This window comes from Pelodiscus sinensis, chromosome 29, assembly GCF_049634645.1.
Source record: "Pelodiscus sinensis isolate JC-2024 chromosome 29, ASM4963464v1, whole genome shotgun sequence".
Taxonomy (NCBI): domain Eukaryota; kingdom Metazoa; phylum Chordata; order Testudines; family Trionychidae; genus Pelodiscus; species Pelodiscus sinensis.
The window spans coordinates 9,740,805-9,755,189 of NC_134739.1; the positions used below are offsets into that span (position 1 = coordinate 9,740,805).

General features: G+C 47.3%; 1 protein-coding gene across 2 annotated transcripts in view; it reads right to left on the reverse strand.

The window, feature by feature from the left end:
- Positions 1 to 954: 954 nt before the first annotated feature.
- ODAD4 (outer dynein arm docking complex subunit 4) overlaps positions 955 to 14,385 on the reverse strand; it is a 28,421-nt gene continuing 14,990 nt past the window's right edge. For both annotated transcript variants that reach the window (XM_014577448.3, XM_075911566.1), the window contains 7 exons: positions 12,645 to 12,869; positions 11,708 to 11,915; positions 10,095 to 10,181; positions 9,481 to 9,677; positions 9,190 to 9,290; positions 7,737 to 7,815; positions 955 to 1,444 (listed from right to left, as the gene is read on the reverse strand). In XM_014577448.3, coding sequence (XP_014432934.1) covers positions 1,281 to 1,444; positions 7,737 to 7,815; positions 9,190 to 9,290; positions 9,481 to 9,677; positions 10,095 to 10,181; positions 11,708 to 11,915; positions 12,645 to 12,869 — 1,061 coding nt within the window. In that variant the 3' untranslated portion in view covers positions 955 to 1,280. The remainder of the gene's footprint in view (positions 1,445 to 7,736; positions 7,816 to 9,189; positions 9,291 to 9,480; positions 9,678 to 10,094; positions 10,182 to 11,707; positions 11,916 to 12,644; positions 12,870 to 14,385) is intronic.

Sequence of the window (14,385 nt, forward strand, 5' to 3'; positions counted from 1 at the left end):
TTACAAGTCACATACACTTGGTTACACAGTTTACTTAGGCGACTCTCACACTAGTGGCTAACCCCAGCCCGTGTTCACAGCCTGCAGCAATCAGTCAGATTCTCTGGCCACATCCAGACCTAAGCCAGTGAATCAGCTGCATGTGAGGTCAAACGCTGCATCCTGCAGTCATATTACCCATCTTTGCCAGAAGTGAAAATGTCCCACTGGATCAAATATACTTATAGAGCCCAATGCTGCAGACCTGGCCCATTGGAGTTGATGGGATTTTTGCTCTTCCACAGAGAGCCCTCAGTAATGTCTGCCTGTCTCAAGAGTCCTGGGCCTGGTTTACAGCAGCATAGCTTCATCCACCAGGGTGTAATGAAGTGAAATCCCTGATTGCCGTGGCTGCACCAGTTATACCAGCAAGAAGGCACTTTTGTTGGTATAGTTTAGTTAGCTCAGAGGGGCTGTAATAAGCTTCATTGGCAAAATTGTGAGGGTTTAACCAGTAAAAGCTATGGGCACAGCTTATGCACTTCGCCTCTGTAGCACAGAGCTATGTTTCTACACAGACGTGACTCTAAACTCTAGGGCTACGTCTACACTGGCCCCTTCTTCGGAAGGGGCATGCTAATTTTGAAAGTGGGAATAGGGAAATCCGCGGGGGATTTAAATATCCCCCGCGGGATTTAAATAAACATGGCCGCCGCTTTTTTTCCGGCTTGGGGAAAAGCCGGAAAAAAACGTCTAGACTGGCCCGATCCTCCGGAATAAAGCCCTATTCCGGAGGATCTCTTATTCCTACTTTGAAGTAGGAATAAGAGATCCTCCGGAATAGGGCTTTATTCCGGAGGATCGGGCCAGTCTAGACGTTTTTTTCCGGCTTTTCCCCAAGCCGGAAAAAAAGCGGCGGCCATGTTTATTTAAATCCCGCGGGGGATATTTAAATCCCCCGCGGATTTCCCTATTCCCACTTTCAAAATTAGCATGCCCCTTCCGAAGAAGGGGCCAGTGTAGACGTAGCCAAGTGGAAAGGCTGGGAGAGGGAAATAACAGGACTTTTCCCAACATAACAGCCCCACAGCCTTGAACTGAATGCTTGCAGACTTGAAAAAGTATTTAAAAGGGACAGCAAAGGTTAAGGGCAGCCCCCACTGTGAAGGGACTAATTCCATTTGCAGGTCAATTTCACACTAATTAAAATGCACTAATTTGCAAAGCCAGCAACCCCGCATGAACTTTAACCTTAGCAAGTAGTTTCCTGAGGAAATGCTGCCTCTTTATTCAGGCAAATCCTACTGAAGCTCTGCATAATCTTCCCCTTTCTCTCCCTCTGGCTCTTCTTCTCTTCCATTTCTCTCGTTCTCTTCCTTTTCTACCTCCTTCTGTTTGTTTTCGTCTCTTTCCTTTTGGTCATCTGCCTCCTCTCCTTCACTGTATTCAGCATAATAATCATAATCTGGGGAGGTGGGAAATCAATGCAGGTTTTTTTAAACATCACTTTTTTAAAATCTCACCAAGTTACATTAATCAGAGTAAGGGCTTAAGTTTCAGGTCAGAACTGGCAAGTTGCATCTGTTTGGAATTCATGTGTGCACAAAAAGAGGTGAACTCTGTTTAGTCACCCTGTGCAGTGAGTGCTGTGGGAGAATGCTGTTGGGAAAAGGGGTGTGGTTGAATTCAAGAAGCATTGGGAGTTTCCTTTGCCAGTTCTGGCACGTTCAACCCAAAAGTGCATAACAGAAGGATGAATAACAAACTAGTTGCCTGTTGAACACATACCTGCCCCCTCCCCTGCCTAGGCATCCATGCCTAACTCTATCCGCAGCACATGCACCTTGCAAGATCTGTGTGGGAAAGCTGGCTGCCAGACCAAATGGCACTAAGAATGATGCTAAGATTTAAATATTAAATTGGCATCCTTCTCGTAGGACTGGAATATGTATCCTTATGGCTGATCCATGTAGCTGTATAACAGTCACATATATCCTGGCTACTGTAACACTATATTCCTTTTATACTTTTGTTGATTTCATTAAATAACGACCTCACACCTTGGGGCTACGTATGATCCAACTACAAGAGCAGGGCTTCCTGTTGTGTATTAATTGAGGATCCATTACATCTGTATTAACCACCCAGTTTGTGTATTCCAGAGAGATTTTAGTGTCTAAATATGGGATCCAAACTTTCAGGATATTATGTATAACAGACCCATATTGAAGTAGTTTCAGTTTCACTCTTGAGGATCCATTTTTAGTATATTCTCTGCTGTGCTATTACATATCTGCTTCCCCCACAAGGGATCTGGAGTGATCCTATGCTCTGAGTGAGACCCAGGCCCTCTTCTTTCTATTGCTAGTGTCTCTCAGGGTGTGTCTAGACTACATGGCTCTGTCGCCAGAACCATGTAGATTAGTTTACTAGACATACCCAAATGAAGCCGCGATTTAAATAATCGCCCCTTCATTTAAATTAAAATGGCTGCCGCGCTGTGCCGATCAGCTGTTTGTCAGCTCAGCGCTGTAGTCTGGATGTTCCGAGGTCAACATCAAAGGCATTTTTCGACCTCCCCAGTATGCCTCATGGGATGAGGTTTACCGGGGAGGTCAACAAATGCCTTTGATGTCGACCGCAGAGTGTCCAGACTAGCGTGCTGAGCCAACAAACAGCTGATCGGCACAGCGCAGCAGCCATTTTAATTTAAATGAAGCGGGGATTATTTAAATCGCGGCTTCATTTGGGTATGTCTAGTAAACTAATCTACATGGCTCTGGCGACAGAGCCATGTAGTCTAGACATACCATCACAGTCCTTAGACTCCCTCAGCAAATCCAGTCTCATCAGTGCCTTTGTTTCCTCTTCACCAGTGGAGTGGGAACATTTTAAAAAGCTGAAATGCTGAACCCCCTAACCCTTTTCCACACAGGCCGGGAGCAAAGCCCTGGCACATAGGCTGGCAGCTAAGGCTCTGGGCATATGGCTGGCAGCAGAGGTCCTCGACACATGAGGATCAAACCGGAACCCCAGCACGTGGGGCCGGCAGCAGAGCCCCCAACTCATGGGGCTAGCAGCCAGGACCCTGTGTGCTAGGCCCTGCACCTATGCTCTTCACCCCTTTATCCCTGCCAGCCCCTTAGACAGTAAACCAGTTTCACATCAATGCATGAAACTTGCATCACTCCTGACTTGCATCAGGCCCTGTGCTGCCATGCCCCCACTCCAACCAAAGCCGGAGCAGACTTTGCTGAAGTGTCCTTTTTAAGGCGGCTGGGTGCAATGACAGGGAAACTTGGGAAATGCTTCCCCCTACTGCTCAAATTTGAAACAGCACTTAAATATATAATTATGGAAATCTGAGTCCTCTACTGAATTCTTCACCATTACCTCAATTTTTACAACAGGGATGGAAAACATCTGGCCCATGGGCCAGATCCGGCTTGCTGTTTAAGTTGATCTGGCCCACATCAAGTCACTGCACCTCAGCTACCCCCGTGGGGCTGGAGTGCAAATCCTGTCTGTCCTGACCCGGGCAAGGGGCTTGTGTGTGGGGCAAGAAGGGGGGGAGGTTGCACTTCTTAGGTTCCCCACCCCTGTTTTACCGTCTCTGTCAGTGGTTTCAACACAGGTAACCATAAGTATCACACAACTCAGGGCTATTTTTAAGCTCAGTTCTGCTGGCCCTGTGTTGGTGTGATCCCCACAGAGTTACATGCCTATGGGGGAAAGAAGATGCAGCATTATTGTAATCACATGAGGACTGATAATTACGGATCAGTGCGCAAGCATCGCGCTGCAAGCCATTGCTGCCTGTTACTGACTCTTGTCCTGCTGCAACTGCTCCCTAGGGAATGGAGTTATTTACATGTGATTTATTGCAGGTGGATTCCAAAAGCCAGTAGGGATGTAAAATCACGGTTAAATCTTAGGGGCTGCTGTCTCCTGCTCCTAGCTCCCCCAGACGCACAGCGGCTGGCTCCTGACCCTCACAGGGCTGGATCAGCCCTCCACCCATGGTACCCAGTAAGCATCTCCCAGTAAGGGTGATGCTTACTGGGTAACCAGTTACCCATTCACATCCCAAAAAGCCAGATGAGTTTTTCCTCCTCCTCTTTCCAGCATGTCTCATGCTCACACCACATTATGTACAATCACATTTTGTAGCTGTCTATTTAGGTTCTTAGTAGGCCCAACACTTTGGTGTCAGGACGCTGGAAAAATCAGCTTCATTGTAAGAGTCACTTTGTGTGTGGGAAAATGTCTTGTTTATAAATAGCCCTACCATGTGTTAAAAAATTGGGGCTAGATCCTGAGCTGGTGTAAATGAGCATCGCTTCACAGACGTCCGAGAGACGCTGATTTACACCAGTTGGGGATTGGAGCCACAGGGATGAAAAGCCATGGCAGTGTTCATAGCCATGGTATGGTTTTATAGGTCTATACACAAGTGCAAGGCGTATGGGGAAGAAATAGAAAAGTGGATGTGTGAGCCACGAGCTAAGTTATGACTCAACTGGCATTGCAGAGACTTGGTGGGATAAATCTCAAGACTGGAATATTTTCCCAGAGGGGTACATACAGCTTGTATGGAAGGGCAGACAGTGGAAAATGGGAGGAGGTGTTGCATTGTACAGGCAGTCCCCGGGTTACGTACAAGATAGGGACTGTAGGTTTGTTCTTAAATTGAATCTGTATGTAAGTCGGAACTGGCGTCCAGATTCAGCCGCTGCTGAAACTGACCGCCAGTTCTGACTTACATACAGATTCAACTTAAGAACCCCAAGCGTCTCCAAGTCAGCTGCTGCTGAAACTGATCAGTGGCTGATTCCAGGAAGCCTGGGGCAGAGCAACTCTGCCTCGGGCTTCCTGTAAGTCAGCGCTGGTCAGTTTCAGCAGCGGCTGACTTGGGGACGCCTGGGGCAGAGCAGCTGGGGTGCTGCTGGGTTGCTCCAGTAGCACCGCTCCTCGGCGCTACTGGACCAACCCAGCAGCACCCCAGCTGCTCTGCCCCAGGCGTCCTAATTCAGCCGCTGCTGAAACTGACCAGCAGCGGCTGAATCAGGACGCCTGGGGCAGAGCAGCTGGGGTGCTGCCGGGTTGGTCCAGTAGTGCCCAGAGTGGCACTGCGGGACCAACCGGCAGCGCCCCAGCTGCTCTGCCCCAGGGTCCACAACAAAAGCCTGGTCTGCTGGGGGGGGGGCACACTAGCTGCGCCCCCCCCCCAGCAGACCAGGGACACGGGGAGCAAAGCCACAGCGGGGTGCCGCACCTCTGAGGCTTTGCTCTGGCAAAGCCTCAGAGGTGCGGGACCCTGCTGCGGCTGCGGCTTCGCTTCCGTTGCCCCTGATCTGCTGGAGATGGTCTCCAGCAGACCAGGGGCACCAGGAGCAGCTTTTCTCGCCCCGGAGGTCGAGGTGGCGGATCGCTGCCTGCGAGCTCCGGGGCGAGAAAGCCCCATTCGTAAGTGCGGATCCGACGTAAGTCGGGGACTGCCTGTACATCAAGAAGGTATACAATTGTTAGGAGGTCCAGAAGGAGGTGAGAGGCAGACCGGCTGAAATTCTCTGGCTGAAGATAAAAGGGGGGAAACCAACTGTAACATTACTGTAAGGGGCTGCTATATAAACTGTTGAATCTGGAGGAGGTGGTGGAAGAGGCATTTTAAGACTAAACAAGTATAAAAAAGGAATTGGGGATTAATTACCCAGACATTGGTTGGGAAAGTAATTTGGCAAAACACAAACTGTCCAGTAAGGTCCTGGATTGCCTTAGGGACAACTTCATGTTTTAGATGGTGGAAGATGGGCATTTTAGACATTACCCTGACTAACAGGAAGGAATTGGCTGCAAATGGGTAGGGTGGAAGCTGTGATGTAAGCCACATGTAGCCCTGCATGGGTAAATTTGTATCCCTTCAGTCCGGCCTTGAGCCCTGTCCGCAGACACACAGCAGGTGTGCCTTATCAGCCAGTAAGATGCTGCTTGCTAGCTGGGAAGGCCGCGCTGGCCTTCATTCTCAGGCCTGTGGGAACGTTGAGAGTTGCATTGGGCCAGTTTGCGCATACTGGGTAAACAGCTAATGTATAAGATCGCTAGGAGCCCCACTCCTGGCTGAGTCTCATCCAGGACCCCAACCTCGAGGGGTGCCCCAGAGTTCCCCCATGCTGGAGCCACGTCCACTGCGGCCAGGGCACAAGGTAACAGATCTGAAGGGCCGTAAGCATTTCTAAGTGCCTGTTGCTCCATATTATGCATTGTCTTGCATGTGTTGGTGTATAATGTCATTTTGCAGTTATCACGTTGTGCAGCCATTTGGCAGCATTAACCCTGTAGTATTAGTGACAGAGTAATTAATAAAGCAGTTATCCCTATTGGCTCTATGTCAAAGTGAATCCATACTCCTGTTCGTTCCCGGCCCTAGGGGTCGTGCTGTGGGCTGGCAGAAGCAAACATGAAATGAGAAATCTAATGATTCTAAGGAAAGGAAGGAGAGAGAGCAGAACAAGGGCAATGGAGTTCCAAAAAAGCAGACTTTAAACAAACTGGGAACTGGAAGGTAAAGTCCATGGGAAGAAAATCTAAAGGGAAAAAGAGTTCAGGATTGCTGACAGTTTCTCCAGGAGACAATAATAAAGGAACAACAGCAAACTATCCTGATTTGAAAGAAAGGCAGGAAGAATAGTGAGGGGCCAATATGGTTCCATCAAAAGCTCGCTAATGACCTGAAAATCAAAGAGGCACAGGCAAGTGGATTCAATAGTTTGTCGAGCCCTGGTTATAAGGAAAAGCCAACATCTTGACAAATCAACCCACTTTCCTTCTTTGACAGAGTTACTGGCCTAGAAGTTGGGTGTAATCAATAGATGTGATATATCTTGATTTCAGTGAGGCTTCTGACAGTCCTATGTGTGAACTGCCACACCACTTCTGACAGTCTCAGCAGTGGGGACACTACTTCCTGTAGCTCTCATTGGCCAGGAACGGTGATCCACAGCCAACGGGTGCTTTGATCTCCCATACCCGCGACCCAGAATTTGGAAAGCTCTTTACTCCAGGGCTGAGGAGCCTTTTTTGGGTTGGGAGCTGCTGACTCACAGAAAAATCAGTCGGGAGCCGCACACAAGTGAGAACAAAACAAACAAAAACAAAAAGCAAAAACCAAATCCCTCACTGACGTGGCCCCGACCAAGAAGGAAAAAGACGCTCCTCTCACACATCAGAGCCTAGGGGGGCTCAGGCTAGCAGATTTTGTGTGCTCCAATGCTGGGGGGGAGCCCTGAGCTCTGGGGGTTGGATTCAGGAAAGCCAGGGGCCGGATGCGGCTCCTGGGTCTTAGGTTCCGCACCCCTGGTTTAGTTGGTCAGAGCAAAGGGTGGAACTAGAGGATTGCTCCAAATCCCTTTCAGAGCTACATTTCTGTGATTCCGTATGGAATTATTTCCGCTGTAATACATAGTTTATAGACGGTGGGTGTGCACAAGAAATACTGCTCAGCAAAGGGGCAGCTGCTTTACTGATACCAACAGTATAAGCCTGTCTGTGTGTCACTGCTGAAAAATAGGTACTAACTTCCCTACTGTAGATGGACACAGAGGGGCCTTAGCTAGCAGGGCAGCAAGCATTGCAAGGGCAGGGGCTATGGCCTTCCAGTGGGGGCAGCTGCTTTTCCAAGCATCCTGTGATGAGGTAGAAGAGAAGGGGATTTGCAGAACTTTTTACTTTTACGCACTGATTCCCAGCTGAACTAGTACCTCGTAAAGATTCCATTCTCTCCACCCTTTGTTCTGCTCTCAGCTCTTCGATGAAGCCTTTGTTCGCATCATCTAGGGCCTGAAGTTGACAAGAATAATTAGTGTCAGATATAGACGTGCAGTCACATGACAAACGTTTGTCCCATTCCCTTCTTTCCTAGATCCTTTGGTGCCTTTAAAGCAACCTGCAGTGAAGGGCCTTTTCCCCTGGCCCCCATTGAGACGGCATTGCTCTAGCTAATATACTGCTTGGCATGCTTTCGCTGGGATCATCCCTTCCTCCTTACACCTCCACCCCACATGGCTAGCACTGGCTTTCCCGTTGTTAACTAACCAATGGAGGTGGTTCCTCTGGGCTCCGAAATACACTTAAGAGATCCCCAAACAGGCACACACTCATGCTGCAGAAGCACTGTTTTGAGTTCTGAAACACAGGCTGAGATCAGCCCTGTGTGATCCACTCCAGTGAATAACCTGGAGGGGTACCTCAGCATGCTGACTGTTGCTAGGGCAGCAAGCATATGTCCCATAATATGCAAATCCACAGCCAATACCCCTGATGTTCCACCATGGCTCCTGTCATAGAGATCATGCTGAGTAGCCCCTCCTTACTCCATGAAATTTCAGCAAGGCCAGAATAGGGGATCATATTCAGCCTCTCATTCCAGTACAGGCCATACGCTTGCTGGCATGTACCCAGAGGCAATGAAAGACAGAATTTGACTCCTGGCCCCACTAGGGATGTTAACATGTGTGTAATTGTGTAACCATGTAACCGCTGAAAATTTCAGCAGTTACATGGTTACATGTAGGGCGGCAGGTGGATCCCTGGGAACTGGTGCACACCGGGAGCCAGCTTTTAAGCTAGCTCTCCATGCATACCAGCTCCTGCCAGCCACTCCCTGCGGCTGCCCCTGATACCTTTTAAGCTGGCTCCTGGCAGGTACTGGCTCCCGCCTGTTGCCCCACCCCTGGGGAGCCGTCTGCTGCCCTGTTCTTCTGCTTCTGGTACAGAGGCAGCAGCGCAGGATGGCAGCCGGCTCCCCAGGAACTGGACCGGTAGCCGCACGTAACCATTTGGGTAACCAATAAACTCATGCTTATCAGTTACCCATTTAAACAACTACACTCTTACATCCCTAGGCCACACTGAAGTCAACAGAAGTTCTGCCACTGACTCCAATGGGTCCAAGATTTTACCCCATATTAGCTCGCAATGGGACTAAATTTTCTAACTCAAGAAGTTTCATATTTTTTTTTATTTTTGGGGATCATCTTGACAGAGACTGCAATATTCCTCTTGTGGGACATTTCATTGCCTAATCCCCCAGCTTCCCATTCTCTGCAGTCTCTCAGTCCCTGAGCCGGCGGACCACAGGCTGAGAACAACAGTGGTCGGCAGCTTACACACATTGCCCCAAAACTCCTCTCTCGATTACAGTAAACCACTCACACTGATGATGGCCTGCTGAGCTGCATCATTATGAATTAGTTTTGCCTTCTCAAGAGCTTTTTCAAAGTTCATAACTGCTGATTGGAAATCTTCGAGTTTCACTGTAACAGACAAACAGGAATCCATTTTAATGTGGGACTAAGAACAAGAGAAAACTATCAGGTGAGAACAATGAGCCTGTTTTATCGAGCCTTTGTGGGGTTGTTTGTAAGGCACAGGCAGCTTTTAAGGAAACTGTTGAGTAAGCTCATTGTCTGCCATCTTTAAAGCTCTTTGCTACAATGACTTTACCTTGAGCTTGTGCAACCAGCACACTAGCATTGAGTTGCCACTCAATATCACCCTCCTCCTCTGCTGACTGGAGGGACTTTTCTCCATATTCCTGGGCCTCCGTTGCTTCATCGAGCTCTAGGTAACATCGGCCAATTTCATGGAACAACCACGTCTTCTCTAGGCTGGTTTTTGCCAGTGGAATTTTCTCCTCCCATCTTTACACAGGAAAAGAAAGTTACTTCTACTGCCCTAGGTTCAGTGCAATACTGGTTCTTGGCTTTTTAAACCCTTGAAAGGGTTCCAGTTGCTACGATTATCCAAAGTATATTACAGTTAGGCCGGTGTTTGCAAAGAGAGCAAGTCTGGAAGACGATGGGGATTGGCTTCCAAAGTCATTTACTCTCAGTGCTGCTGGTTTGAACCAAGGCAACCAACTGACAATTGTTACCATCTGCTGTTCAGTGGCCTGTACGAAATGCACTCTCAAGTCCAGTTCCTAGTGGCAAGTGTCCACATCACAACTGGCGTTAGCAATGCCCCTTGCTGACAGCAGAATGAAATACAGTGACCAAGCAAAGTCAGATTAATTTAAAAACCACTCTCTTACCTTTTATGTTATGAATTTTACGTACGTGTCAATAGCTTGCCGGAATTTGCCAATTCTGGCATAAACCCTGCCAATGTTGTCAAGGGCTCTGGAGATGGCATCTGGCAGATCACTGCATTGAAGTGAAAGAAAGAGGTCTTAAAAGAGTCTTGGCCCTGAAATATCCTGCATTTTCTTAGGCTCCCTCTATATTCTGTTTGGTGCCCACTGTTTCAGTGAGCTCACATAACAATGTCAGACAGCAATGAAAGAACATTGTCAGTTTGAAATACTCTTTACCAACTGTAAAGTAACACCTAAGATTTCTGTGCATGAAAGAGATAAGTGGGGAGAACATAGTCCTGCTTTATTTATTTGTATTTGTATTTTAATTTTGTGCAGTCACATCTCCTGTTTCCTCTGTGTAGTAAGTCAGCTGTGTGGAGTTTCACATGAGAGAGAAAAGCATTTTTGTATTTGGAAAAAGTGCCCTGTGTAGGGGCAGAGCTCAGACTTAAGTCATTTTTCTATTCAATTAAGTAGTTTAAATTGATAGAGCCCATTTAAAATTGCAGTGGATACCATGTCTCTGGTGGCAGTGGAAGAAACAAAGCAGCTTTTTAAAGTAGTTGAAAAGGAGGATCCCAGTGTCCTGGTCTGTATTCCCTTGTGCTCTCAGTAAACCAGGCTCTGCGATGCTGTGTTCTGTGAGAACTATTGGTCAGTATTAATGGCCATTCATTTTATAGTGCACCCTGCAGAGCTCCAAGTGCTCTTTATGAATATTAATGACCTAACCCTCACGCCTCTCCTCTGAACCAGTTTTACTATCCTCAGCTTACAAATGAGGAAACTGAGGCAGAGAGGGACAAAGGGTATGTTTACACAGCAAAAAAAAATTAAAAATCCACGCTGGCCCATGGCACGTTGGACTCCAGGGTGTCTCACTGCTGTGTAGACAGCTCCCTAAATGCATTGCCCTCGTGAGTGAACAGCAGCACTCAGATCTTCTCACGAATATCCTGCACTTTCACCACTAGAGGACACTTCCTGCCTGATTAATCACTGCACTGGCAGCAAAAAAACAAACCCGTCCAACAGGCACCTCCTTGCTTTGTGAAATGCTTTGAAAAGCTCCATTAGGAGAGGACTATATAAAGCCCATTCTGCTCCATTCTCTGCCTGAGAGACCTGCAGACATTTTCTGCATGAGCAGGTGGCTGTGCCTAGGGGGTACTGATGTCAAGGCTCAAATGAAAATTATTTCCCCAGCCAGGAAACCTAAAAAGAAATCCGACTATTTTTTTCTTAGAAGAAAGCATTGCCTAGACGGGGAGGGGCCAGGAGGGGGCTCAGAATCATTAGCTCTGGGTGCTAGCCCTGGTTCTCACAGGGATTTGATTTGTTTCCTTGGGCAGGACACAACGTTGTTCTGCCTCAGCCTCCCTGTGTGTAAAATGATGTTGCTGTGTTAGTGAATACTGTGAGAGGCAGGTAATGACTTTTTCTAATGCCATCAGCTCCCCAGAAGAGTGTACTCTAGAAGTTCAAAGCATTATTTGAGAATTGTCTGATTCCCCTTCCGTTGGGCAGTATGTCTTTACCATCATCCTTTCCCCTCCCATCTCAAATTAACATTGGGCGCTTCTGAGCACTTACTTTTCCCTTGCGATCCCCAGATCCATCTTGTGACTCTGCAGAGCTGCCCCCATTTGCCTCATCTCAATTTGAGCGTTCCCAATGCAGCTGTAGAGATTTCCAATCAATTCGTTCTTGTTGGGAACTTCATCATCAGACCAACCCTGAATTGTTTTTAGCACATGCTCAGCTTTCTTACAACTTTCTTCAGGGCAGCCGCTGGTCAACACTAGAAGCACAAAAAGAGGATTGCTTAGCACCAAGTCAGGGGCCACTGGAATAGCGAAGAAGACGGGGGCCTGATTCCCCACTGTGTCTTTGGGGAGTCACTTCTACCTATGCAAAGTGGGTGTAAAAGTCTATTCCCAATGTGAGTCTGATTTGGTACCATTTTTCACTCACTTTGCACAGGAGTGAATGAAAACCCATAGTGTAGGACAATGGAAAATGAAACCCATAGACAGAAGATATGTTGATGATGTCTGAGGTCTTCTTATGAGTTACAAAGCATACAGTATAGACACTGAAGAGAAATGGCTGGAATCCCTCTCTCCTCCCTTCCAGACCCTTCTCTTCAGACTCTTCATCCTTGTAGCCTTCTCTGTCCTTGTTACTATTCAGATATGGGTGAGAAGCACCTCAGTGGCCTGACCTCTCTGTTCAATTGTCCCAAGTGGGATGGGGAATTTGCTAAGCACCTTGCACTTGCCTACAGAGTTCAGGTATCCAAAGCATTGCTCTGTACAGCGCTCTGGGATACCTCAAGTATAGGAGGAGCTGGAAAATAAACCAGTGTAAAATTCTACACTGCAATATTGCCCTGGGAAAGGCAGAGGAAAGCAGAACATGTTTAAACCTGCTACAGGTAGGAAATAACAGCTCTCCAGGTGAGGTGCTCCTGCTGATGTGGTCAGTAGCTATCACTGATAATAATATACCCCAATCACAGCACACCTACACATATCAATGTCTTCCATGCTCTTCAGGATGTATCTGGCAACTTCTGATGGCTTTCTCTTTCTCTCTGGGATCCACCTCTGCTGCATGAGCTTGCGGTCTCGCACACGGGCGTAGATGGGCTTCTGCTGCTGCCAGAAATCAGTGCGGGTGTCCAAGTAGTTAATGCCACCCAAGATCAGGTCCTCCACTGTCATCCCCTGCTTTGTGCTGCTTTTGATCAAGTCTGAAAATCAGCCAAAGGCAGAATCAGGAAAAGGGATTAAGGGATCTGAGCAGTGAAACCATGATCTGAGGGATGGGGGATGGGAACATTTTTTGCTGGCCTTCGACTGAGTATCCTGGAGACTAAAGTCATTTAATAATCCCCGGAACAGATACTGCATGTATGGTGGCAGGGCAAGGTTTCCCCAACACCGCCTGCTATTGTGCCTAGCCCTGGCATGAAGGCAGAGCCTCTAAGAGCATGAGGGGACAGGTCTGAGTCCAAGGCCTCTTCAGTCCTTGTCTTCAATGGTGAAAAAGCCCATGAGCACTAGTAGTGGTAGAGTTTGGTGATCTGCACACCTGTCCCACTGGGCCATAGCACAAGATGGGAGACTATCTATCCATCTGAGAAGACACATGTACAGGGTAGATGGCACCGAAAGGAAATGTGGGCATTCTGATTCCGTGGATTGTCCCCATGGAATACTATGAGAACTTTTAAAGGGTCAGAAGACAGGATGGACCCATGCAAGTTATGAAGCCTGGTAAAGTAACAGAATGCAACAGAGGGAGTAAATCCTCAAACTCTCCTGTGTTCCTGGGGAAATGTTTCTCAAGAAAACTAATTTAACCGGTGATTTTTTTCTGCCCAACTCAGATATCTTAACCTTTTCTGAATCCCATATCTTGATTCTAATAGCCTTAGCAGCAAAACCATGAAATTGACCAGTCCAAAGCAAAACTCAGTTACTGGTGCCTTCCACTTAATTCAAACACTGGTTTATTTAATCAAGAACTAGGACATGTGTACTTAAAATAGTATAATTTCTGCTTTTTATTTTGATTTGTGTTAAATGCTTTGGTTTGGTGTTAGTGGATACGCTACAGGATGCAATTATTTAACTAATAAGGAAGAAGTATAAAGTATAAAATGTGTTTAGATACTGTTACAAATACTGATTCTGGAAACTTGAATAACTTGTGTGTATCCAGCTCAAGCAATTTGTAGGTTTGGAACCACGGCAAACAGTAATATGTGCCATGCAAAGGGTGAAACGTTTCTTGGTGGTCAGATGAATAACAATAAAGCAGTGATGGACGACTTAGTCTAGTGAGTGGGCCACATGAGTGGCCTTCCTTCATCTCAGCAGGCTGCAAGATTGTCGAAACCATGACTGTCTCCTGGGCTAGGGTAATTTTGTTAACTGCACTTGCATACCTAGAATTTGTGGGATGTGCCAATTGAACGGTAGCAGCGTTTTGATTGGATGCAGACAGAGCACATGGCTCTCACAGTCAATGTTGTGTGCAATCAACACACACCTCACTTCACATGCCGTTGCTTAACCTGTGTGTCACTTTAGTAAAACTGGTAGGAAAAATACTTCGCAGACAGAAGCCAGTGGAATCTGGCAACCTTGCATTGGGCAACAGTAAACAAGATGTCTCATGGGCCATACACAGACCCCACTGGACTGCGTGCAGCCCATGAGCCACAGGAATAAAGGGAAAAATGGATTTGATTGAACCAAGAG